The sequence below is a fragment of the Opisthorchis viverrini genome (genome assembly GCF_000715545.1).
Source record: "Opisthorchis viverrini unplaced genomic scaffold opera_v5_132, whole genome shotgun sequence".
Classification (NCBI taxonomy): domain Eukaryota; kingdom Metazoa; phylum Platyhelminthes; class Trematoda; order Opisthorchiida; family Opisthorchiidae; genus Opisthorchis; species Opisthorchis viverrini.
Window position 1 is genome coordinate 1,061,685 of NW_008751789.1, and position 25,962 is coordinate 1,087,646.

The 25,962-nt window shown below is 44.6% G+C and overlaps 2 protein-coding genes across 2 annotated transcripts in view; one reads left to right on the top strand and one right to left on the bottom strand.

Annotated features, from left to right (window-relative positions):
* Positions 1-4,397, top strand: part of T265_06430 (hypothetical protein) — a gene marked incomplete at both ends in the record, with an annotated part of 31,094 nt that extends 26,697 nt beyond the window's left edge. The window contains one exon of the mRNA XM_009171688.1: positions 4,212-4,397. Within this exon, the coding sequence (XP_009169952.1) occupies positions 4,212-4,397 (186 nt within the window). The remainder of the gene's footprint in view (positions 1-4,211) is intronic.
* Positions 1,362-23,598, bottom strand: T265_06431 (hypothetical protein; the record flags this gene model as incomplete). Its single annotated transcript, XM_009171689.1, has 10 exons — positions 1,362-2,048; positions 2,194-2,300; positions 4,255-4,397; positions 6,442-6,501; positions 10,795-10,905; positions 13,698-13,788; positions 15,534-15,859; positions 18,029-18,200; positions 20,350-20,459; positions 23,485-23,598. 10 exons carry the CDS (start codon positions 23,542-23,544, stop codon positions 1,894-1,896), a joined length of 1,335 nt encoding a protein of 444 aa, XP_009169953.1.
* Positions 23,599-25,962: the final 2,364 nt, after the last annotated feature.

Consider the following 25,962-nt stretch of genomic DNA (forward strand, 5'->3'; position numbering starts at 1 on the left):
TTTTTTACAATTTCAGACGGCTACGACTGCCTAAGTTAAACTGCATACTGGAATTGTTGCAAATCGAGACATTCAGTTCAGATCTATCATAACTGAATTCGCTTTCTTCGATACGCGCAACGCTCACGTACGACGATCGATAGTTGGGGTTACATATAAGTTACACGAGAGAAAGCTAACTTTCTTGGTTCAGTGGGCAGCGGGCGCAGTTCAGGGCCTAGGTATTTAACCCAGACGTCTGAGGAGAGCAATTTCGGCGAAGGAGCGTACATACAATGACTATGTAAGCTGTAAGCACGGTGGTAGACGTGTGAACGGACCAATATGTGAATTCCTATACCAGCATGTATGGGTATTTTTGGGTGTGAGCTGAAGCGCCGATTGTTTCACACCAAACACTGTTAGGGCTACCTTGCTCTAACGTGACGAAATACCAAACGGCGACGACGGACACTTCAGTGGCTGCCGGCCCGGCAGAGGGATTGTTAGAAGCACCTGAGAGAAACGAAGTTCTGCACTACAGCTTTCCACGGGTATTTGCAGAGTCAAGACCCCCACAAGGGGTCCTATCTGTAGTCATTAAAACCACAAGCGCGGACCCAGGTGGTGTCAATCTGAGACTCCAATCAACCTCCCGTTTATCCTATTCGCCAACCGAACGTTGCACAAAAAGGTCGCCTCAAGGTTCAATCGAGCAGAACTTGAATACACCTACGTATTTTCTGTTGATGTATTGCTGCCTGCAAGTTCTCAGTATTCTAGCACAAAGTACACTCCATAAAGGACAAGTGATCTTACTTAACAACGCTGGTGATTTATAGATGAATCTTTTACAGAGGGGCACAGACTTCAGTTTGCCGATGATCTAAGTTAGAGCCTTTTGATCATAAACTCGTAAGATCGGCTGTTAATCTCCTATTTGCAGTCAACTGCGCACTGATGATAGTCCCAGACGAAACATCCGCAAGCCAATTGCTAAACACGCCGAAAAGATCAACTGCCACCCGAACTACAGTTCATCAACCCAGCTGAGATACCAATATTTAGACATATTGTTCGTAAAATTGGTTGAAATGAAGCCCTCACAACAGAGGCCATCCACGAGTGGTTTTCGATCGGAGCATGGAGTGCCGACTCGTTTGTTCATTACATAGAACCTCCTAGCCATCTGTTCCGAACTGCAAACATGCCTTAGTTCAGAAGAGATCGCTACGATCAGGTGAAATACTTACTGATCAGAATTTTCGATGAAGCTGATCCAGAACTTCCTATGAATCACAACACACCGAACACGATGCAACCTAATCCAGAGCCGTTCTGTCAACCCATGGCTGAGTTTTTACATGAAGGGTGATTAATCTCCTCAAGAGTATATTTCAGTTAAATTCAAAAAATCGATAGGATACGAGGTGTTTCCTAGACCGACCCAGATACACGACCGTCAAGTGTGCGGATCTGAAAAACTAACAGAACGCGGCAGTTACACAGTATCTTGATTCGGAATAAAAGAGGATGACTCCACCGCAAAATGCGTCCAGGTTCTTCTCCAATAAAGTAAACAGCCGTCCCACCAAAGTCAACCATCGACCAGTCTGTTCACCTGTGCGTGCGTGCGCACGTTATTCGATTATCAAAAAAGAGGACAAAGCGAGGGACAAAAAAGAATATCACAATAGGAATATCGATGAAGAATAAAGGAATTATTACCCAACAAAGTGATCGATCAGTTGGAGAGGATAAAAACATAAGTAGAAGGAGAAGCAAAGCCGGGCGATAACGTCCGCTGTTAACGGCAACCTTTGACAACAACGTACATGATTGTGATGACAGGTTCCAGAGAGGACTAATATGAGATAGAATTACAAAAGGATCGTCGGACAGTGGGTAGTGAAATCAGCTGTCCTTGCGATTTCGGCCTGGATTACCAGAACGACGAGAGGTTATACGACTGTCTTCGGTTGGCGCAGGGTCCACAGAGTCCCATTCTAGAGCAGTCCAGCTGTCATCATTCTCTTCAGCGCCGTTTCCACTACCCGGTGTATCCCAGTCTACAAACAGAGAGATGGTGCCACACAATAAGTCATCGACAGCTCACACGGAATGGTTAGAACTGATGCTAGGATTGGAGTAGAAACATTTTACTCATTAGCTATAAGGATTCACACCATGTGGAGGAAAAAAAGCTAGACTTACCGCCTTTAGAATCCTCGTTTTCAGGTTTTTTCACTTCAGCCCATTTCCAATCCTCATCGACATCAGTGTAGAAGTGAGCTGCTTTCTGACCGGAGGGGCTAGGAATCCTAAAACAGAGAATCTTTGGACTAATTGTTGGCGACAGCTAATCAGGGCTGCCGCATGAACGGCAGCATGAATCACGAGCAAAACATCCGAATGTACCCCAGGTCATCGAACGAGGAACAGAAGAACTTGGATTCCGCTACGTATTGCCGAATTGTAGCCTGGTTATTAGGATATGACTGAACAGGCTACCCGCTTAAAATTTCAAGGTAAGATACCCCTTAGGGGAAGAAGAAAACAGGCTTGTGAAAGTGTGGCAACTGCTTCATCAAATAGTTCGGTTCTAACGGAAGATGTACGTCGAAAGTCGTACGTTAATTACGAAGTTGAAGCTGGGAGAAGTGATTGGTTTTTTTACTCGCTACATCTACCAGACATGTGCCTGATAACCCAGTCCAGTGTAAGCAGCCCAATGGTGTTGCGTTTTGCGTTCCACCATTACCCGAATGATCCTTTCCGAAGCCAAATTGAGTTACCATGTGGACGTCTAAATGTGGAATCAGTGATGGAGTCCCACTTCCTGGTCTGGTGTAGCAGCAGGGTTCCTGGTCATGCGAAAGACGCGTGGATTGCTGGACTCATAAAACCATCAAGAGTAGTACTATCTTGGAAATACTCTCATGTGCTAAGTCGGTCGGCGATGCCTCATAAAGACTATGTCCCGAAGACATTCCTTTGGCGCTGAATTACATGCCGTCTGCGTTGGGTCGGAAATAACCTCTGTCTTGTGAAATTTGAGGGAAACATATTGTGTGCATTGGGTGGTCCGTTCAATAGGTCAGCCTTGAACGTATTTCACAACTCTTCACTGATGCCGGTATTTTGAATAGATACTGCCTCGAGGAGTGATGAGAAAGGAAAACGTCCTGCGGATAATGGTACAACAGCCCAAATGTTGATCAGAGCAAATCCACGAATAGGTGCTTAACAATGTCGGCCGACGGATGGCTGTTTGCATCGATATCGGAGCCTGCTGGAAGCTGGAATATGCAGCTTTCAAAACAATTTACCTGTTTTATGCGTCACCTAGAAGACCGAAGAATTTTAACAGCACCTTAACGGTCGTTAACCGTAGTTAAATTAGCATGAATGTACAAGGTCGCAGAAATCAAGACATGCCGATGTGTATCGAAGGGTTGTTAACGACCACAACACCAATGTAGGTCGAGACTTTTGGTAGATTGGTCGGTAAATTTTGTGTCCAGCACTGAAGATAGACGGATGTTTGCACATGATACACGATACATTTCTTGCATCCAATCACATCACTCTACTGAGCAAATGGGTGTACACGTGTGCAGAAAGCGTAGAAGTTTCATTGCCACGTTCCTTATTCTATGAATAAACTAAACACAGAAGGATAAATGAAAGGATAAGAGGAGCTGAAGAAAGGTAACACGTTTGACCATATAGTTAGACAACCCTGAAAAATACGTGTAAAATGATCAATTTAATCTATCAGATATAAACCGTTTGCCATAGGCACCATGGTTACAGCTGCTACGGTTTCGATCACCGGAAAACAGGAGATGATATGTTCAATTTGTTCGGAAATCGGATAGCTACACATTGAAGGTGTTAGCTTTGATGCATGAGCGCCACTGACTCAGCCATTGAGCCATTTCAGCCAATGTTATTAGTCATCGGTGAGTTGAGTCTCAGGGTTCCCATCCAGGGAGGCGGTAATTGCCCACCCAACTAAGCCTACTGGTTAGTGTTTTCGTAGTTCGTAGCCAGGTCGTACACTGTCCACCTCTCTGTCGTTTTCACCCAGAATAGAGCTGGGCCAAGAGCTCTGCGAGCCAGACGGTCTTCTGGCATGCAAAGTACATGTTCTAGCGCGCGTAACTTATGAAGTGTGAGTAATATATCTATCGCGGAAGAGTTTGTTTTTCCTAGGACCGTCTGTGCAGTACACAGAAGAATCACAAACCAGAAAAGAGGGAAACCACTTACCCCTGGGCGGTGGATCCATACTGGCCAACCGAAGAGCCGCCTCTAAATTCAGGTTCTTGACCAACTTCGATGGTGTATTGCGATCCGCTGGTGCCCATGTAGGATTCGAGGCCCCGAAGCCCTTGCATACGAACACTTTGTAGCTGTAGAAAAACGGACCAATAGTTGAAGATGAACTGAGTCACGAAAGCACTCACCGGTCTCATCTGCAACCGGTCGCAAGCGACATCACGATGGGATGAAAACAAACCACTACGCCGACACATAAAAGCCAGAGTATAGACGTAATACACTAGTCATCATAAATGAGAGATTCAGCTGAGTTCCGGGTGAGTCTCCCGAGAGAAAAAAACAAATTGGTATGCAAATGATCGTATTTCGCTGAATGTCAGAGTAGTTCAAAATTAGTGAAGTACATAATGCGTTAGGCAGTGCTGAATGAATTGCTAGCAGGTTGCTCGCTCCACAGCCGCATGGAAATGTCACCGCTTAATTGGCCGCCACTGGAAAAAAGCTTGACTCAAAAACAGTTCGACACCCCGGTTAGAAAGAACAGTTCAACATCCCGGTTGGAAAAGACCAGCAAAATCAATCACAACAGGAAGCAGAAAGTGGGCAGAAAATCCAGGTTTCCGCGGGTATTTGCAGACGTGGCAGGGCTGCACAGAACACAGTCCAGTTTTCGATGAAGTGATGTGTCAACGTATGCCTTAGTCGGTCAGCACAGAAACGATGAGCCGAACAGAGGTAACAGTCATGAAACACTTGGAGAGTGAGCCATTCATATGGATGGAATTGTGAAAAGAGTCGCACCGAGGCTAGCGTATAATCTGTGCAATCAACTAAAGCGATGCCTTTCCCATTGGGAAATCACAGAGATTATCAAACTGGGTAACTGAAAACAGGACGATAAGAGATTTGCTTGAAGTAGTAGTAAGTACTGCTTGTGTATTGCTATTTATTGTGTTGAGGAGGACGAAAACGATATGTCGACGTACGTCGTATAGCTGCACAGTTGAAATTTCACTTCCAAGACACTTCCAATATTCGACGGCGGTTTTCACATTTATGGTTTGTGCGATTTTTGGCGAAAACAGCTCCGTACGAATCAAATAATAACAATAATAATAGTGGTAAGTTCGAATCCTACCGAATACCTCCACCATTTCCATGCAAACGCTCAACTTGAAAGTGGGAAAGTACGTGCACATCTACTCCACACAAGTCAAGCCGAGGAAAAGGGCTGTCGTGAAGTCGCAGCTGTAATTTTGAAAGCTGCGGAGGATTGTTTTCTCACCATTCTGGAAATTCACAAGTACATGTTCCTATTGCACTCAAGGGCGCAGGCTACCTAACTGGCTTTGCTAACTGAATCATCTCATCGTATAACTAAAAACTGAACGAGGACAAGTGGGCTGACGGGCTACCCACCTACGACAAACTTGTCACATGATGGACGCAACAGGGAAACACATTATGGTAACGAGTTTTACCTATACCATAAAATTATGTCTTTCCTACAAAACATGCAGTACTTCGTTGCTGAACAAAGGAACGAGATGCGAAGAGCTCACGAAACCGGTGCGACAGGTGCAACACACGCTCCTCATGAGGTCACTTATTGATTACACTGGGAAACATGTATAGCGATTCAAAGTGACTAATCGATCGCCAAACATATAGCAAATCGGATACCACTGTTGCCAAAGCGCAATTATACTCAACCTATCCGATCCACTTGCAACGGGAAAGGTGACCGGGTAAGCTCTTATTGTCATATCGATCAACCGGTGAGTTTATTTCAAAGGAGAGCTCTACAAGCTGGTTTATTGCCAGCCAACTGCTTTCCCCTTGTGGACGAACGCCACCTTCACCAAGCAACAATAATAAAGTAAAATGCGAATACGCAGCGCCCAAAGACAACGGATTCGGTTTCCGAAGTATGATCGCTATGGATGGAGTAACTCAAAGCTATACAAATAAACCGGATCGTACTAATTGTCTCCAGATATGGTTGACGCTTCGAGGAGTTGACGCATAGAGTACACGCCCAGGGATTAACTTACCAGAACCGTATGGTGATAGTTCATATGTGCCGCAATATAAGCTGATTAATGCGAAGCGTACAAAAAATTGTTGGCCACAAACAGAAGAGAGACGAAAAACAGCAAACGGGTCGAGCATTACCTTTGCTGTGACACTGTCAACTCCTTTGGAGAGTGCATCCATCAGGTTTGCATCCTTGACCTTCATGCACATATTGACGGATGGGAGATGGGAGGGGACGAACGACACAGGGTTACAACACCGATGTGAAATGAGGGCAGAACAACAACAACAGAAACAGCATAACAAGATACCGTACGATTGCAACAACGCTCTACACGTTATCACAGGATAGTGCGGAGCAGTAGAACTCCACACAATACAAAAAGATGTGCACGATAAGACTGCTGTTGTGGAGCATCCGTCATCACCCCAGGCATGTCGATTTGGTAATGCTACGTACCTCGCGGGACTTCGGAATTCAAGAACTACCAAATCCCAGTCTACTTTCCAACCATTTGCACCAAGACCCTTTTGGGTATCTGGGTCACAACAAAGTGCAGATCCTCATCGAGGTTACACAAAACGGTCAAGTTGAGTACTGGTAGATCGTTAGTCCATTAGGCAGAGGCGTTGCGAACCCACATTACAACTCATCGATATTGTGAGCCGCAAGCTCCACGTCTCAGAATATCGCAATGCTCAACGTTTTGCACAACTCCACAGCAGGGTGATATTGTGGTAAAAATTGACGTATCAGAGCACGTAGCTTCACACCGTGTTTGGCCCCTTTAAAAAACAATCAAGCAAGCAATAGCCCAACAGAAAGGGTCGCAATGCTCAACGTTTTGCACAACTCCATAGCAGGATGATATTGCGATAAAGGTTGGCGTATCAAAGCACTTAGTTTCACACCGTGTTTGGCCCTTTTAAAAAACGATCAAGAAAGTAATATCCCCCCAACAGAAAGAAAAACAAAGTTGATTCTTCGGGATTCTTCTGGAATACGATTCCTCCTTATAATCAATAAACAAGCAAGAAAGGCTTTCCAAACCGGTAATCAGGAAAATAGTCCATAATTGAAGTTTTTTCCTTCGCACACCAAGCCATAGAAGCTGAGCATACACCTTACAGGTACGCTTACATACGCACATTTCGAACATTTGCTGCTCAGACTACCATCGAAAACAGCAGTCGTTTTTTGGAGACTTGGATAGTTTGTCCTACTAGGTTGAAATCCTAGTGGCACGACCGTTCGATAAAAAGCCGTACCACAGGTCATAAGGTTTGATGGGGACCGGTCCTGCTTGAGTCAGCTATAAAATTGATCCAAATTTCCCAACGGAAAGACATTCACTCCATCCAAGCTGACCCAATAGATAGAAAGCGGGGCTGCAATGAAGGATCGGTAGCTCCTCTGCTGTTAGATACTTACAGTGTACATTTCAGTCGGAACTAAACGCTTAATACGCTGCCATTTCACTAGCCCTATTTCTAAGATGAAGTCATCTGATTCCGGTGTAAACCAGTTGCATAGTGGAATGTGAAGGAACCTTTAAAAAACCTCACGGATGAGGACGATGCAAAAGACATCGAGATTGTTTCCAAAATCGGTGTCTCACTTCCTGCGTGAACAGGCAAGTTCCTGAAGACCTAGTGAAGTCTGTATGGTCAAAGTATTGGCACATCCTAAACGATGTATTGCCGAAACACAATGAAGTACACTTGTGCTTCCCTTCTGTGGGACCCTAAGATAAACAACGTCCCACAGATGAACACATTTCTAACAACCCTAGTGTTTTTGTGGAAGGAATTTCCCACCGTACGGGGACAGCCTCCCAGCCCATGAAGCAGTAAATTTAATTTACGACATGGTCCTCAAAGTGTTAGTCCACCAGAAAACAAAGAACACTTATAATGTGTTAGGGAAAGAGCTAGTACGATCATCCGTTGGCGAATTGGCTACTTGGTTTGTGGAGCGGGACAGTAAAACGGACAGCTACCAAGCTGTTTGTAAGTAACCGGTCTGTGTAAACTGGTCGGAGGTCCACTGAAAAGTTCAATCTTTTGACCCAGACTGGAGTCAGTACAGGCAACAGTCCTAGAAAGGATAATTTAAGTAACAAATGATAACAAGTTCATAGGTCCGAAAAAGGGGGACAACCATGCACCTCCCTGGAAGAATCAAAAGTTGATCACAAAAACAACTCTCGTAGTGAAACATGGTATTTGTGGAATCCATGCCATTGAGATGCAAACGACTAGGAACTTTCGAATCTCATCACAGCACTGAGTGATTTCCTAGAAAAACAGTGGGCTCAAGCTAGTCGACGCCAATGTCTAATGCTGTTGCCAGCTGACGACCAACAAACTCTAACCTTTGTGTGTGGTAGACAAACAAACACAATTATCACGATAAAGCTAAAAGCACTTTCAGCGGGAGTGACTTGATGACCTAAAGTCGACGCTTTTGTCTACATGAATAGGGCAAGTTCAGGTTAGTTCAGTCCATTGTTTCGACCATGAACCGTGTACGACGGGCAGCCACACCATTTACACACCGACGGTGCAAGATGAGAAAGCGGATTGGTTGAGCATACTAAATACTGACGAGGCAAATAGTGAACTCAAGCTTTGGAACAAGTGAATGAATGGAACGGCGCCAAAGTCAGTGAATGTGTTTGTTCGGACCTCTCTGGTGCCCCAATCTCGCAAAAGGTAGAAAACAACACGACTAAAATAGGCCGCCAGGTTTTTTTCGTGCATCATTTTGGTGTCATGTTTTGCGTATCTTACGTCCATTTCCAGTCGGAGCAGGCCTACGCAGACAGGACTACCTGACATAAGAAGAGCAATATCGTACCAGCTTAGCTGGTTAAGCTACATCATTGGAAATGAGCAAACAGTCACTTTTTTCATGAAAACCATTCACTACACTTCAGTGAAATTAACTTGCCGTTCCCATGATACGTACACGAGACTTTTAAGGTACCATTGCCCTCAAATTTAAACTACAGAACAGTACTGAACGCACTGAAGTGCTGGCACAAAAGGTGCGTGAGCTTAGTAAAGATAGACACACCAGGTTGATCAGTCCTGACCGTCGATAGTGATCAGTGATGCTAATCGGCTTGACGTTTGCTCGGTGTTCTGATCAAGGTTTAAGGTAGGAATTCAAATTGTGGAGGCTGGAGCACACTACGAAGCACGCGATGCATAATCACAGTGCAGACGAACTGCTCTAAAATTTACAGATAGATCGGTTTATACTGGACAAAGGCCAATAATAGTCAAGAGCGGATAAACTGGTCCTGTGATTTTGACGGGATGTTACTTCTTCACTGACCACAAAGCCACAAAGAACTTCACGGTTTGAATTGTTTCATTTGATATGACGTGACACTTGGTATTTGAAACACACCGCTGTAGTGTGCCCAGTAAATTTCGAGTCATATCCAAGCCAAGCGAATCGGGTGGGGTCACAAGGACCTAAAACCAGGTCTCACTTGCAAGCGCTGGCTATGCAAACAAATTTCGAGTAATTATGAGACATGTGGCCACTCACAATCCAACCACGCTGTTAAAGTCACGTGATCTAGCGTAAACTGGATCTTCCAGTGACGAATCACCGGGAAAAAGGAAGTTCTCCTTTCGGAGTGGACAACTGTATTTTGTGCACTGGAATCAAGGTGTTGACCGAAAATATGCCGCTGAATGCTTAGGTTCTGAATTTCTATCTCCTGCGCGATTCACGCGGATCAAGAACGTTACAAAATAGTTCAGAGCCCTATCTCGAAGTCATGCAACGTGCTATTAGATTCGCTTTGTTACAAAGGATGAAACGACTGGACAGGCCACGCGGATGGATCCATAAACACTCGCGAATATCTAACCAAATAGTATGACCAGATATCGATTTCTTATCAGGCTGCTACAACGGGATGGCATGTAGTAACTGAACGGAGCCGGACATTTGTGATATAGTTAAAAAAATCCGCTGTGAAAAGGGGAGTAAATTCATTGACAGGATATGTTAATGGGCCTCATGGCGTACTACGGTAACATATGGAGGCCGGTGCCACTGTTCCGGTCAGTAATCGTTGTGAGCAGCAGTTCACAGGTAATTTACCGGGGAAGTTGTGGCACGATAACCTACGAACGTCTACAGAGGGAAACAAGAATAGCCCGTTAGAGCTGTGGTTTGGTATGACTGAATGTGAATGCACGCAGCCAATAAACGTAATGCAATCAGGAAAGAAAAAATCTGGATTTGAACCTCGATTTCTACATTGTTCTGGCCTGAGGAAAATACAAACATGATTTGGCCAGTGCTTGATGCATTGGGTTCATGTAATGGATTTTTTCTGAATGAAAGGATAAAACTGCGCAGCTATTCTGTCCATCCTGAATTGATTTTTTATCGCATGGGGGTGTAACCCACTTTGTTGTTTTCATCTCACCACACACAAGAAGCAGCCTTGCCACATCACTCACCTTATCCTGGACCACGTGAGTGAGTTGCTTGGTCTTCTCTGTGGCTTGCGAGGCCAACTCACTGGTACGTTTTGCTGCTGCCGAGGCGATCTGAGTGACCATGGCCCAGCCCTGGATAGAGGGCGGTAAAAAGATGAAGAATAATCAAAATAACCAGATATTTGATTCCATTCAGCGTACGGAAAAGAAACTGCGCTTATATGACAATTGTGTAGGCTAGTTATTCATTAATGTTATTAGTAACTAAGTTCACTTTCAGCGGACTGACTTGTGCCTTGCCCCGCTGGTTGGAATACATAAAGGGCAACACATTACGCACACGCGGTTATGTTCCCATCCCAGCCAAACAATCCGGAAATGAATAGATTAGGACTTGAACCGAGCCCCAGTGGTCAAGTGAACCTGAGCGGATTAGCGCCATGGACTCGCTGCGCAGAACATTATGGAATACGGTATTACAGAAAACTCCATTTGCGATTGCGAGTCACACAAAGACACATTAGTCGACGTTGATCATATACTTGAAATAACTGTCAACGTTTATGCACCACTCATATCCCTGTGGAACACTGACACCGGGTAAATTTAAGCTTTGCCAAAGTCCGAAGTACGGAGTGACGATAAATGGAGGAATAAATGTGGTGTAATGCCAATTCACACGAAAGACTTTCAGTGCATAATAGCTAATGCGTAAACCATTGCGCTTTGCTCCAAAAATAACACTTGTCTTTATCGAATCAAGTGTACAGCACTCAGCGGTGCGCAGGCTTGATTTACAGTGACGTACACGGTGAGCCCCAGAAAGGCGAAAGCGGTGGTGGGTTGTCCAAGAAGTCTCATAAGTGGTATTGAACCTATCTAACGATCCATCGGTGTTGACACTGATGCTCCACTGTCGTAAACCCACAAAAAGTTACCTTCATGCCCAACGAAAGTAAGGGGCAGTTTGGATTGAACAGCACATCCAGTTTTCAGAAATCACATCAAGTCTAGTGAGCACTTTGCATGTTAGCGCACCAATGTTCCCGATCCTCCGTTAAATGGGCACACAGCGAAGATTAATAACGTTATCTGTCAGTACAATTTTAACAGAAACTGGATAGTGTAATCTACGCCAAACTCTTCCCAAAAGGCGCGTGCAACTGTACGGTATTGTCTCCGAAATCCTACGAAATTTTCCTTGTTTCCAAATGAGCACTCAAATTCCTAACCCCCTCATTTCGTTTCACATGGATGAACATGGTCTGGAATAAACCATTTTTCACGTTTATCTTTGTAATGTACTACTCATAAGGTTGCTGAAAACTCTTCGACAGCCCACGACCGGTTTCGCCCTTCTTGGGGCTCATCAGGTAGGCGCAGTTCCCAGGTTTCCGTCAACCTTATGTTCTACTTGAAACCGATCGAAACCGGTCGTGGGCTGTCGACGGATTTTCAGCAACCTTTCGAGTACATACAAAGACATACATGTATCGCGATATCTCGAATATCGTAGCGACTGAAACATGAGGCGGTCTGGTGTGCAGCACATTCAGTTGTCTGAGAGCATCACAAACGAGAGATTCAGCCGGGTTCCAGGTGAGTCTCTCGAAAAACCAAATTAGTTTGCAAATGAGTGTATATTCCTCCTTTTTCACGTCCTTCATTCCCAAATCAATCTCGCTCGTGTGTGAGTCGAGTCTCTCAAAAAAACCAAATTAGTTTGCAAATGAGTGTATATTCCTCCTTTTTCACGTCCTTCATTCCCAAATCAATCTCGCTCGTGTTGTGAGTCGACAAGATTTTCCAACCGACATTGAACGTTGAGTCAGTGTGCTATAAAACTTGCTGAGGGACTATCCGTCCTTCTTAACATTTGTCCAACCTAATATCCTACTAGCCTGGATTGATGAAGCATCTGTGTTAAAACATAAACGTTTCATGGTCAGAAATGCACCAATGGTTTACCAAACCTTTCTGAATACGTCGACCAACCCCAGTAAGTTTAGATCAAGCGTCTGTACTGTGAATACAGTACTCGGGGCAGACATTTCTCATTTATACCCCTGGAGGATGCTATCCGATTTGCACGATAAACACCAGTTGTCCCTGCAAAGCACACATCCGGCTAAGTAACTATACGTACTTCTGAGAACCGAAATTCAGCGATTCACTGGAATTGCTGGGAATTTCATCATTACGAATTGCAACACCGATTGCAGCACGAGAAGCAAGGAATTACTGCTTGCCTTACCTAAACGAGTGACCAGAACGCCAGTTAATATGCTGATGAATGATTGTGCACAGGAGCGGAACTACTCAAAAACTAACAGAGACAGCTAGCTCATGGTTTGTTAATTGAAGACTGAAAGGGAGTCGATTTAACCGCTTTTACGTGTCTGAAAGGCACTTTTTATGGCAGAGTATTTACTTCCAATACATACAATGAATCACTGTGACGTTACTTTCAAAGTTCGACGAGCCCCCCAACTAGTGCTTTGAAAGCAGTCTTGCTCTGCTATACTTTTTAAGTCGTACTCCGGAGAAAAAAAGTAGTGGAAGGACACAGTTCGGTTATTTCATCCGTGAGTGGGCTGAGCTGCGGTAGTAACAGTAAAAAACGTTGGGAAGACCAATAGTTGAGTTCAAGAGTTAGGCTTCAACTAGCCTACAAGGTATGAAAAGTCCAGTTCTCACATTTATATCCATCTGAGGATTGGGAGAAGGTGTGAACGACAGTCACACAGTGGAGGTGATAGGTCTCGGAAACTCTGAGTAGATATCCTCACCGATAGACTGATCGTGTGAAAAGTTAGTATCTCCGCTACTGAGAACGGGTAGCCAGTAGAGTCCGGGTGATTCATCGTCAAGAAATAATCCTTTAAGGTCCAGATACAGTGTAAGTGCGATAACGAGAAACTTACAGACTGCCAAGTCGTATTTGCCATGCTGCTGTAGACGTCAGTTCCTGAGTGCGACGTATCAAATGAGCTGCCTTTTCCACGCTGAGCTGAACTGAAAATAGAAAGAATAGGAGGTTTAGGCTTAACAGATTGAGGTGTAGCGTGTATGAAACGCTCGATAAACTTCTTCATTACTGACAGCTACACCGGTGCTGAATTTCCTCACCGTGGCGACCTTGTAAAAATCAGGGAAGCCGGGAATGTCCTGGAACGACAGATTCTCCCAGCTTTCTACAGAATAAGTCAATTCCTACTGGGTTCAGTAAGAAATGCACAATAAAGATGACACAGAAAGGTGAAAAAATCCTGAATTCTTGCAGTGCACGTACATCGCCGAAGTAGCTACCCAGAGAGCGTGGACGACAACAAATCGTCGTTCAGCTGTAGCACCCTTTCGGTGCCTAACTTCTATCCCACCAGAGCACGAGGGCTGGGATACTGCCGGGTCACCCAAGCCTAGACAGGGAAAGTCGAGAGGTAGAGGTCGGGTTCGAACCTCGGACCCGTCTGATGCCAAACTATGGAGAACACAAAAAACAAAAATCGTGCTATGTTTCACCCATACAGTAAGTTGTGAGGAGTGGGTCCCCGACTGTTGATGCTGCTGTTCTTTATTAAGCAAACTTAAGAGGACTTCGGATGCACCCCGATTTATGCCACTACATTACTTTACTTTACCGTAAAACAGTCCAATTCATTTAATAGTGTGTGGAGGTGGCAGTCAACTCCTTTTCCAACGCAGCGGATACTTGAGGATACGCCAAAATCATCAGGCAAAACAATCAGGCAATCCTTCCAAGATCATTAGATACAAAATAGATCGGTGCATGTGTTTAAAGATAACACTAGTGAGCCCACTGTGAGACACCTGCTTCTGACAGGAAGTTTTCTCCTAACTGTTTGAGGAATGTATGAGAGACTAGCGATCAAGATTACAAGATCGAGAACAGTACACAGTATGGAAATAGGGGCACATTTAAAATAATTTCTTTGACAGGGCACGCATACAGTCGGTTGAATGATTGGCCGGAAATGTCAGTCGTAGCGGAAAGAAGCGTTGCCAACAACGGTACACTGGTGGAGTAATTTGGACGTGCATATCGAACCGCATGCATTGTTTCCAAACTACAACATGCATGACAAGCAAAGCTAGCCCGGAAGCTAATCTAGCTTGTTTGTTCCATAGCATTTCATTCACTTATCCGACAATAAATTGGCATTGATCGATAATAATGGTTCCTCCCAGTACAATGGTGAGGTTCCCGGGTTAGCTGCCTGAGCTTAATTTGGATAAACTTCTCCATTTTTCCTTGTTATGCATTCTAATTTACGTATTCAGATCCACTTAGTCCCGGATTACTCGAAAGTTTCCAACTGGTCACTATTGTTCCGATCTTCTTTGGCCCTGCTCGATGAATGGTCAATAACCTAACCCAAAACACGCAGTCACAGCCACTTGGTTACAACAGTGGACCGCAAGCTTTCAAACCCAACCAACAGGTGCAACGATGAAATGCTTATGCAGACGAGTGACGAATTTCCCAACTGAAACAAAATGGGGATTCTCAGATGCTGTGACGCAAGGGAGCAGGTAATCTCATGGATTAGGGAAGATACACATGACATTTCTTATAGTGCCAGGTAAACTGAAAATTAAAACGGGCAGCAGAGGCCCTACATTGTAGACTGAATAATAAAAGCAATGCCAGACACATAACCATAACTATAACGAAATAACACCATCCGGATGGATCGTATTTGAACCAATAAAAAATCCGCATAAAGAGACGGGCTTACTTAGCCCAGTCGGAAACGCCTTGTGCGGCCTGATAGGACGAATTCCTCCGGGCTGATAGATCTTCCGAATCTCGAAGCCAAGTTTCCAGGTCCGAATAACAAGTATTCATTGCACTAGACGAACCGGATGTCGCGGAATATCGATCCGCAGACGATGCTGATGGATTAGGATCACGTGATTGATTTTTGTTGTGTGGGTCAGAACGAAAGCTTTGTGAAGTACGCAACAACTCGTTGGAGGTATGTACATGAGGAATGGAGGGACGAAAATTTCGGGCATTGGAGGTCTCTTCTGACCAGGGTTGACCAGCGGCCTCAGTGGCAACCTGAATGAAGGGCAACGAAATGACTGGTTATTGTGTCAGCCGACGCGCAATGATGGACTCTACGAGCGATTCCAGAATCTCAGCCATCAATATTTAACCAAAACACAAAATCCTCAGGATTCCGACGACCGGATCCGGAACGGTAAACAAATAGAATCAGAATTCAGATCCGTGAGAACAGACATGACGGTTCTTTTGTCATCGCAGGAATACTGATGAGAACAAGGTTGGCACAAGCTCTAACTACACCATTCTACACTAACACTGATCCAAAAAATCTATTTGCCCATGAGTACTTCATTGGAAAACCAATGTAAGACCGATTAGTTCAACACTACAGCACTTCACCTGCTTGTCGATTCTCTTTGTAACCTTCACTCTCATCCGTGTCAAAGTCGACCTAAAAAATAAAATCGTTAAGCTGTAGCACCCCTTCGGTGCCTAGCTGCCATGCCACCCGAAGGAAGCACGAGGGCTGGGATACCGCCAGGTTGCCCAAGCCTTGACAGGGGACATCGAGATGCAGAGGTCGGGTTTGAAACATAAACCTTCCGTCAACAAATTAGCGTCCCAACAACTTGAGCCATCTCGACCTAAACCATTGATGAAATGTTCAGCTCCTTCATCGTCTTGCACATACACCCTAAATTTGGGCCCGTGTTATGAGTCTATTTGCATAATACATGGCTTGGAAGCCTTGCGCGTGTTCCTGTTCTACCCTGCACATAAGCGAAAGAACCACCGCTTGGAAAGAATGTCTTGAAGATGACCGCATTTGCAGGCGAACGATCTGTCTCAGTAATTCAAAACACGTAAGTTATTTCGAAAGGAGTCCATCTTCCCAGTAGAACCACGACACAGTGAGCCAGCGTGACATTCAAGTGCAAGTGTCTTGCAGGTAACCAACGTACACAAAAACAGACGGATTGAAGCAGCTTTTTTAAATGCTTAACTGCTACCAGCATGATGAGTTATCCTACATTTTTTACTGGAGTACCACCAGTTTATCTATGCGGGGTCCTCAGGAGCAACGATGCAATACTATAACGGGAGAAAGGTGGTAATCGGCCGAAACCTAAGGAACTTGTCAAATAAAACTGACAAGCGATAATTTTTTGCCAGTTTTCACTGTTGTGTCATGTTGTTCGGCTCAACTGATGAAGGGCGACAGGTCTCTGTGTTAATCCAACTGGTATTAGTCCTGCCGATCCGCATCGCCACTGAAGGCCTACACACAGCACCACATGCGCGCCTCATGAACTGATTGCGGCAAAAAAACTGCGTAGGATCCCTGACCAGCCAATCGGCTTAGCATGCAAGCTACCCCGTCTAAGAAATTTTAACCGTGGCTCAACACAAGTATGTGAAGACTATCAACAACGGTGAAGGTGCAACTCGCCTCAAAGGATGGGGCTTTTCTGACTTCAACAAAGCGATAAACGGTAGCAACGATAATGCATGCGTGAACAAGGTATTCTTTTTGTAAACGAACTCTTGTGGGTCTGCCCGAAGACCCCAGATGATGATGGATTGAAGGATGCACATGTATTAAACCGTTAAATCGGTCCATAAATACACGGTAAACAATGGGTAGAAGCGGCGCCACACCCTACAGAAACACGGGTCAGCTTGAGAAGTGCACCAATGCTGGACTGTAACAGCCACCAAGTAATACTGAGAATACTCAAACGATGTCCCCAGCATAATCCTACCCCGGCGTGACAGAAACAGATACTCTTTATTACAGTCAGAGAATCCAGATGTTCAATCTGTGAACTGCGCGATTCCCTAAGTAAGTCGGAAGAAACGCGTTAGCCATTGAAATGTCATCAGAGTGGCTTCCTCACACCGTGCTACAATGTACACAACCTGAAAACTGCGGTTCGCATAGGCATTTCCGCAGATAAACCATCTTGTCATGTGATCTGCAATCCACTCAGCCAGCTATCCACAGAAAACACTCAGAGCTGGTGTCAGTTGAAACAAAAATAGCACAAGGAATATACCAACCAGGGGTAAGATTACTTTAAATACAACGCACATTCAAATTAACTAGCAGGGGATCGAGGCGCCTGGGAACCTTAGATGGCTTTCTTATAGCCCCAAGAAGGGTGAAACCAGTAGTGAGCTGTCCATACTTTTCATCGACCTTGGAAGAACCGCCCTTACCTTGTCCCGAAGGAGTGCCGCAGCTTTGCTGTTGTACTTTTCTTGCAGCGTCCAATCATCACGGAAGTCAGGTTGGCTGCTGAAAAAATCTCTCGCATGTTTATTTCCTCCAACTTTCATTTTCTCCAGTTCCAATTCTTTCCACTTGTCCATGTTTATAGATCGCACAAAACTGGATGAGGAATGGATAGAAAGCACGTGAATTTCACCCGGGACCCAGAGTAGTTGTGTTTTACCCGACCAAAATATTGCAAGTAGACGCCCACTCCCTCGAGAACGGCAATTTGAAACATCACACACCTAGAATTCGCATCAAGTCCACGTTGGTGCAGCACCACCCTAGTTAGCACATGGGATCTCTACTGGACACCATCCAGGCGAAGCTTACAGTGTGATTCGGACTGGATTACAATCCAAAACAACCTTCCTTATAGCAAGTTACCAAGCAAAATGTTTTGATAAACAGCAGGGAGATCTTTAGCGACTCAGAATGACAACGACGATGTGTAAGCAATGACACACTAGTAGAGACCAGAACAAGTCATACGAGAATTCAAGTTCGGAGTCATCATTTTCATGACTCCTTTCGTAAATCGAAGTGGTTACTTGTTTTTCTAGGGTTCAGTTATCATATCCCATATGTCTAGTGCGTCTCTTCTTCAAAAGGATGCTGATGCCCTAATTGGCGTGGTGAATACTGACATGATTCGAAAGTGGGGATGCTGTTGCGGCAAAATTAAACGTTGGACAATAGCTGAAAATATGTCGTGCGACAATCACAGTACGGGCGTTTGATGACGCCAACCATCAAGTTATACTCAACCAGATATATACAGTGTACTAGGATGCGTTGCTGGTTCCTTAGAGTGGGTGAAAACAGCAAAAAGGACAGTGTAGTAATCGTTCAGAATAGATGGACAACAACGTTAGACTCGAGATGAGCCGAGTTGCCATTTTGAGTAAAAGGAGTAGTGATAGTAGGAACACACGGCTTGTGGTCTCCATGGATCAGAGGCGGTCCATCATTTTGGTACAGCTCCATGAAAAGATAGTCACACGAGACAATGATACTCCTCAACAGAGATCACGCCCCTACAGTGACTGCTTTTTGTCGGTCCCGTCAAATTCCTCTTACTCCGTTCGTATCATTAAGTTCGGTAAAATCAGTGCTTTCATGGCCACATGTGTTCCCTGTCAAAAATACGTATCGAGTTACAACGTGAGCTACGGCGATGCACTTGCGATATCACCTGAATCGGTTTGCAATCCAACTGTCAAGCTCGGCAAACAGACTAACAGCCAAACCTTCGTTTGCCCCAATCTACAGTGACTGTTACATTTGAGAGAGGTTCGATTGTATCGAAATGATAAACTTTAGCTGGATATTTGGGCGCACATGAGATACCGAAGTATGCATAATTACATCATTAAACCTCCATATAAGCAAAATAGTATGACAGTTTTAGTCTTGAGTTTATGAAATCGAGACAGTTCATCAGAACTGAGCGACTGAAAGGAAGTACAATACGGCTGACAGGAGAAATAAGATCCACTTCTTTGGAAAAAGGTTTCAAACTGGCAGTCGTAGGATGCACAGGACTTGGTAAAGTTGGCCACCCAGACGACGGATTTCGCAAAGAAAGATACACACAAAAAGCTCATTGACGTGAAGTATAAACAATGTATTCCAAAAGACATTTGACTCATCTGACTATATCCTCCCTCAACCCAAATATGTTTCCATCAACCACTACACACCGACATTGAGTCTCTAATGAACATCGCAGTCTGAAAGAAGCTTCCTCGGTTCCCATTCCGAAAACGAAAGCTAACTATTCCGCGGCATCCACACTTGACAAACCAATGATCCACTAAGCGTCAGAAAGTCCCACCAAACTTTTCATAATTGGTGACAGTTGTATTCAGTATCTCTTCTTCTCCTCGCGATCACAATTGCATTTGAGGTTTTCATGCTAACGTTAGATGATTTGGCTGGGAAAAATTCATTTACTACGTCAAGCGTGAACTTGATGATGCTCCTGGTATCCAAAACGATGTTTCAGTGTGCTTCAAAACCCAAAACTGTTAGCTGAAGTTTTGACGAAGGCTGTATTCCCTCAAAACAGACAGTAATTGTGTAAACCGTCACTCAAATGCCAATATCGTGTGGCATGAACCACTTGGTGCAAGTATATGGATGTTGATTCGCAACGCACTGTGCAAGTCCCTCGAGAGGGTCACCCTAAGACAATCCAGATATCTCTTTCTCCAGGAAAGTCCTGATTACAGGGTACTGTGCAACCATAACAAACTTTTCTTACCTTAGATGCACGCCAAGACCGCGATGTTTACCAGAACACTCCAGACATATCCAGATACCATAAGTCACACTGGCCCATTGAGGGTTTGGAGTACCACATTCGAAGCAACGCTGTGGCAGTGAATAAAACAAACGACAGAAGTGGGTCAATATAATTCAAGAAGATGGCTTAATTTCAGAAAGTATAATCTCGGCATCGAACCCAAATAGTCCAACGGTAACCTAGACCCAGAGTTTCTCGGCCAGACGTTTGAAATTAGAGTAAAACAGTCATAAAAAAGATATTAGCTAACAAAACTACCAACAGACAATAGACTCACCTGATTTGTCGTTAACCAACCACTGTCAACTGAGCCGATACAATCGCAGACAAGGTGGGAAATAACAAGCACACCACGTGACAAAAATGAGGGGATCACCCACGTTTTGCAACATGAATGGACGACTATTAAACAGCAGATGATACACCTCACTGGAAATCGGGCCGAGGCTTACGAAGACATTAGTTCGACCAACCAGCGTAATAACATCAAATAGAACTGAGTGAAACAAAATCAAAGGCGCAGTCTCGTAGAGAGAGGCTTTCAAGATGGCATTTTCCGCCAAACACTATCAACTACTTCCTCATATTTTAAATGCATGTGAACGATATTTAATGGTCTTCTCTCTACTGCCGTTCCAAAGCAACAAATTTAGTTCTAGAAGCCACGGACTAATGCATTAGTATTCTCCACAGGGTCTCACAGACGGACCAAGATCCATTGTGGTAGTTCAAGTGAATTCATGAGTTGTTAGCCTGCCGATCGAACTTAAAAATGACCACCATTCGAAGGGAAAACGTAATTACTATGTTGAGTGGTTGATTAGTTTGCTTATGCCTGCTTTCATATAGTTTAGCTGAAGTTACGGAGAGTTGGCCTGCCACATTAGCCAACCGTGGAGACATGAAATGCTCTTGACCAAACTACCAGTTCGCGTCAGCTCATCATTTATAGACCATGTACAAAGGGTACGTTGATTTCAGTCGTTATATTCTTGGTGACCCAGAAATGGGTAACTAGGAAACGTACCAGCGCCCATGCTTCTTTCTCCGGCTCTTCAGACCGGGTGCTATTTATTTCTGAAAGAACGACACCTGTTGAATTTCTGTAGCTAATTTGCGACTGGTGTCAACGTTACATTCCGGCTGGTGGTTTTTCTAGAAATTCTACCGAAGAAAGCCTGTGTTCTTTGAAATGCTCGACCAATATCTCAAGACAACTATTTTGCGAATAACCTCCACCTCCATCATTTCCTTAAATCTTATTTTGCTTAGTTGATCAGATCAACTGAAATTCGGTGCATTGCTTAACGCAGTGGGAACGCTCTACACCTCTGTGATCCTTGTGGCTTATTGTCATTATTTTGGGCTCTTTATTAACTTTAGAGGATCTGCGTTCACCATTGTCGTCGTTAGTTCTTCGGGCATCAAAAAGGGCTGTTGACTTTGCAGTCCTTAACTAATTTGGTCAGGACAGATAGCCGAGTTGTGCGGTTCTAAAATCTGATAACACAGTTTTCACCCTCTTCTACCCATCTTCCAAGAAATTCTCATCGTAAGCGTGACTGTGCATTCCATGTGGCTTCCCAACCTGATCATCGTGATATCGCTGAGTGGTGGAAATCCACTTGAGTACAAGAACTGGAAAGTCCTGCATTGGCTTGCGTGAAGCTGAGGAAAAGCGAAGTGATAACCGAATCCACATAACAGCATGGACGTAGTCAACTTATATACCCAAAGGAACAGTAACGTTCCACTGCGGTGGTCCACCGGTAACTGATGGCCATGTGATCCGACCGAGTCCCTAACTAGCCTACAGCTTTCTATAGAGGAAAACTTTGGTAGCTCAGGTAGCGTGGATGGTAGTTGGTTTGTTCGCTGAGCTGAGCGATTCGATTGCAAACGTTTCATCACCAATCGAGGTGACATCAGCAGCTGATGGTCACCAGACAACTCGATGTGGGCGGTAGTGCCGAGAATTCGTACTGTACAGCAGCAGGTGGTGTTCAGCACACAACCGAAGAACTCGGTCTCTATTATGGGCACATTTAGCACCGCCTCAGAATCTACCATCCGAATGTATTTTCCTTGATTTCAATCATTCATCTTTGGCGTCTACATCACCCGCCAGGACGACTTTATGTTTTCCTTTGTAGACCGATGCAGTCTTGACAAATCTCAACAAAATGCATCTTTCCCAGCTTTAGAAGTGTAGCCTACCATGGCACATGCTGATACAACAAAGAAGGACCGTTCAACACATCGACCTGTATTCATCATAACTGGGTCAGACAACTGTTTACTGGGGCGCAGTCCAGTAAAGCGCTTTCAGCCCTGGGGCTCAGCGCAAGTCCCACATCATAGATACAATGAACCATTGCGCCAGGATCACCGAATACCGAAATGTCTAAGCTCCCGAGCTGCATGACCGAAATTGCGTGTGTGGGAAACCAACACATACGTACACAACACACAGAAAGGGAGGCTGAACATAGAAAGCTGTAACGTGGATTGTGCCTGTTGGGCTTAGTAAAGGGTTACCTTAGTTATCTACGCTGGTTTGGAAATGGGCCTGGTGTGAACAAGAAACTAAAACAGATGCATTACTCATAAGGTTGTTCAAAACTCTTCGACAGCCCACGGTCGGTTTCGTCCTTCTTGAGGCTCATCAGGTAGACAGTTTCCGTTAACCTTATGTTCTACTTGAACTCAAATTACAAGAAATTGGCGAAATACACTCATTTACATAAACGAGCGATTGAGCTGGGTTCCAGGTGAGTCCCCCGTCAAAGCCAAATCGGTATGCAACAAATACCAACTGGAACTCTCGTTTATGAAGAGAGACTGACTACACCCGAGCTAAATACAGGCTCGGACTCTACATCAGTTAAAGGAAAGTAGACAATACTGACTGAAACATGATGGGTGGTGGGGTACCAAAAGAAGTGAAAACGTATCCCACCTCATGACGGTGATGATGATGACGACGTTGAACAATGTGCTAGAAACATCATCCGGGCTAAACAGTACGCAATCAGTATGTCAGTTTTACGAATGGTTTCCAGAAGTTTATGAGAAGAATCAGTCCACGCTTACGTTGTTGTCATTGGTTTTCTTGACGTCCATTAAAGCCCTACGGCTCCTCGGACTAGCCATTTTCCCTGTCTAGGAGTGACTGGATGATCTTGGCTCCGAAGAAGCGAGTCAGCAGCCAACCTGAAATAAAGGGCACAGTGCGATGAAAACTCTCCTGAAGAAATATGGGTCATATAAGATTTTACTAAAAGGAGGGTGGTAGTACGATCAAGAGGCCTGGAACGACCGGACGTTTGGTTTGGATAGTAGTGAACATGCAAACAAAGGAGGGTGGTAGTATGATCAAGAGGCCTGGAACGACCGGACGTTTGGTTTGGATAGTAGTGAACATGCAAACAACGGTGCGTCAGTCTACCAGTCCAGATAGCATTAAAAAAGTGTGTGCCATCAGTCACAGATCCATCAAATAAAGTCGGCGAAAAAGAGGTCAAGGACTTCGGCTGTTCATTGCCAGTACGTTACACATTGTTTTACGGCGAAATCCATATGGAAGATCATTTAAAGTATGAGCAAACAGACGCCGTCGGCTGTAGATAGATCAATTTAGCTGATGAGGAAGTAACACTGCCAACTGTACCTACAGATGAACATGAGATGGCTCTGCTGCCAGTGTATCAAAAGACGACGTGCCTCAACTCAAATGGGAGCAGTCGAGGTGATACATGTACATCTCAATCTAATACTCCAACAAGCGGCAGAGCCCGGACACAAAGCCGACAACAAACTGTACCAAACGAAAGGCAGATGAACACTTGTGCCGTGATACCGAGTGCAACATGAGTAGGAAATCCACCCACATTTAACCCGTTTGTCTACTGCCCTCTAGACCAATCGCATTTCAGTTCGGTTCGGGTGTTCAGCTACAAACCATGTACCGATAAAGAGCGGTTCAAGCTGCTACACCTTCGTCCACGAAGGACAAGGATAATGAGGGACTAGAAATTACAAGATGGAGGCAATGTCTCAGCCAGTTTCCAGTATTACAGGGAGTGAGAGAGAAGTCAGGGAGATGAACATGACACAGTACTGCCATTGGCTGCGTGACGCAACCACGTCCGTCAGGGTCACAAACTCTCAGGAGGGGCAGATTCTTGAATATGCTCCAGAATGCCCTGAACCCACTGAGACCCTCAAACTCCAACAAAGTCGAAGTAGGGAAGCCGTCAATCATCTAGGGAAGAAAAGCCGGTTGCTTATTAGATGCTCAAACAATCGACAAAGGCTGATGATGCTCGAGTATTCTGGCATAACATTGAAGCAACGCCGACTGGACAGCCTGCATTCATAACCAAAGTGCTCTCCTTGTCATTTTCACGCTCGCTTCTTCGTAATAATTCTGACGTGCTCCTTGTTAGTAAGTCTTTCTCTGACATTAAGTTACCGGATCTGAGATCGCAGTTATTTACAAAACTAACTGTTGAGCAGTCACTACTTTGGGAGAGGGAAGCAACCAACGCAAATATTTACAAAACTAACTGTTGAGCAGTCACTTCTAGAAAGCACTACTTTGGGAGCTGAATCGTTGCCAAGTCACGGACTGACCGCCAAAAGGTCTCCCTTACTTGGCAGAGTCTGCGGTTCTCCGGTATACATAGTGTGTAGCCTAAACAGCGCAACCTGTGGAGTATGACCAAGTGGTTTATCGAGAGTTACTTTCCCTGAAAATCATCTAAAACACCTCAATATTATTGGTTTAATGTTCCCACCAGTTCATCACAATCCTTGGGAGGCACCGATGATAAAACGAAAATCCCCGGAAGATCAGGGAACAATGACGGCTTTTCTTACCCATCAATAGAATGGATAGAACCACAATGTAAGCTGACGTCACATCGATGTCACATATCTCAGAGGTTAGTAAACACTGCTCCCGCCCTCCAATTCAGGAAGTCATTTCACCCTTCATTAGTCCATTGGAACTAACGCAGTTGCCCAGATAGGCGAACTTATAAGCTAAATCGACCGGTTAATCTGTAGGCATGAAGTTTGGTTTGACCCTCTCAATCTAGCGGTATCAATTTGCCGAAACGTACAGCACAATTATTTAGGCTATTTAAATTGGTTTGCATTTCTAAGGGGTCTGATCGTAAAACAGTAATAAAGTCAAAGTACCAAATGTATACTAGCGAACGCCTGAGAAGTACTTCGATCACTGAGGTATTAGAGTCAGATGCAAACTCAAGCAACACACCAATTACGAAGTGAAAGGGGAAAAGGTATAGAGCATCCCCGCCTGAACGCGTTAAAAAGGAGAGGTATGTATAGCCCTCATAACAAGAACTCAAAAGGAACACTTTTCATCGCCAGACATCCCTGTACTACTTAACCAACAAAGAAATCAAAAGCATCCTTCAAATCAAGAACGACAACTGTTGGCTATCGCAGGGAATGGCGCAGTTCCAGCAATTATCACAAGATGATGATCGGAGCAATCCAGGCCAGAGCGAAACCCAGTTTGACTTACACACCTGACTCGCA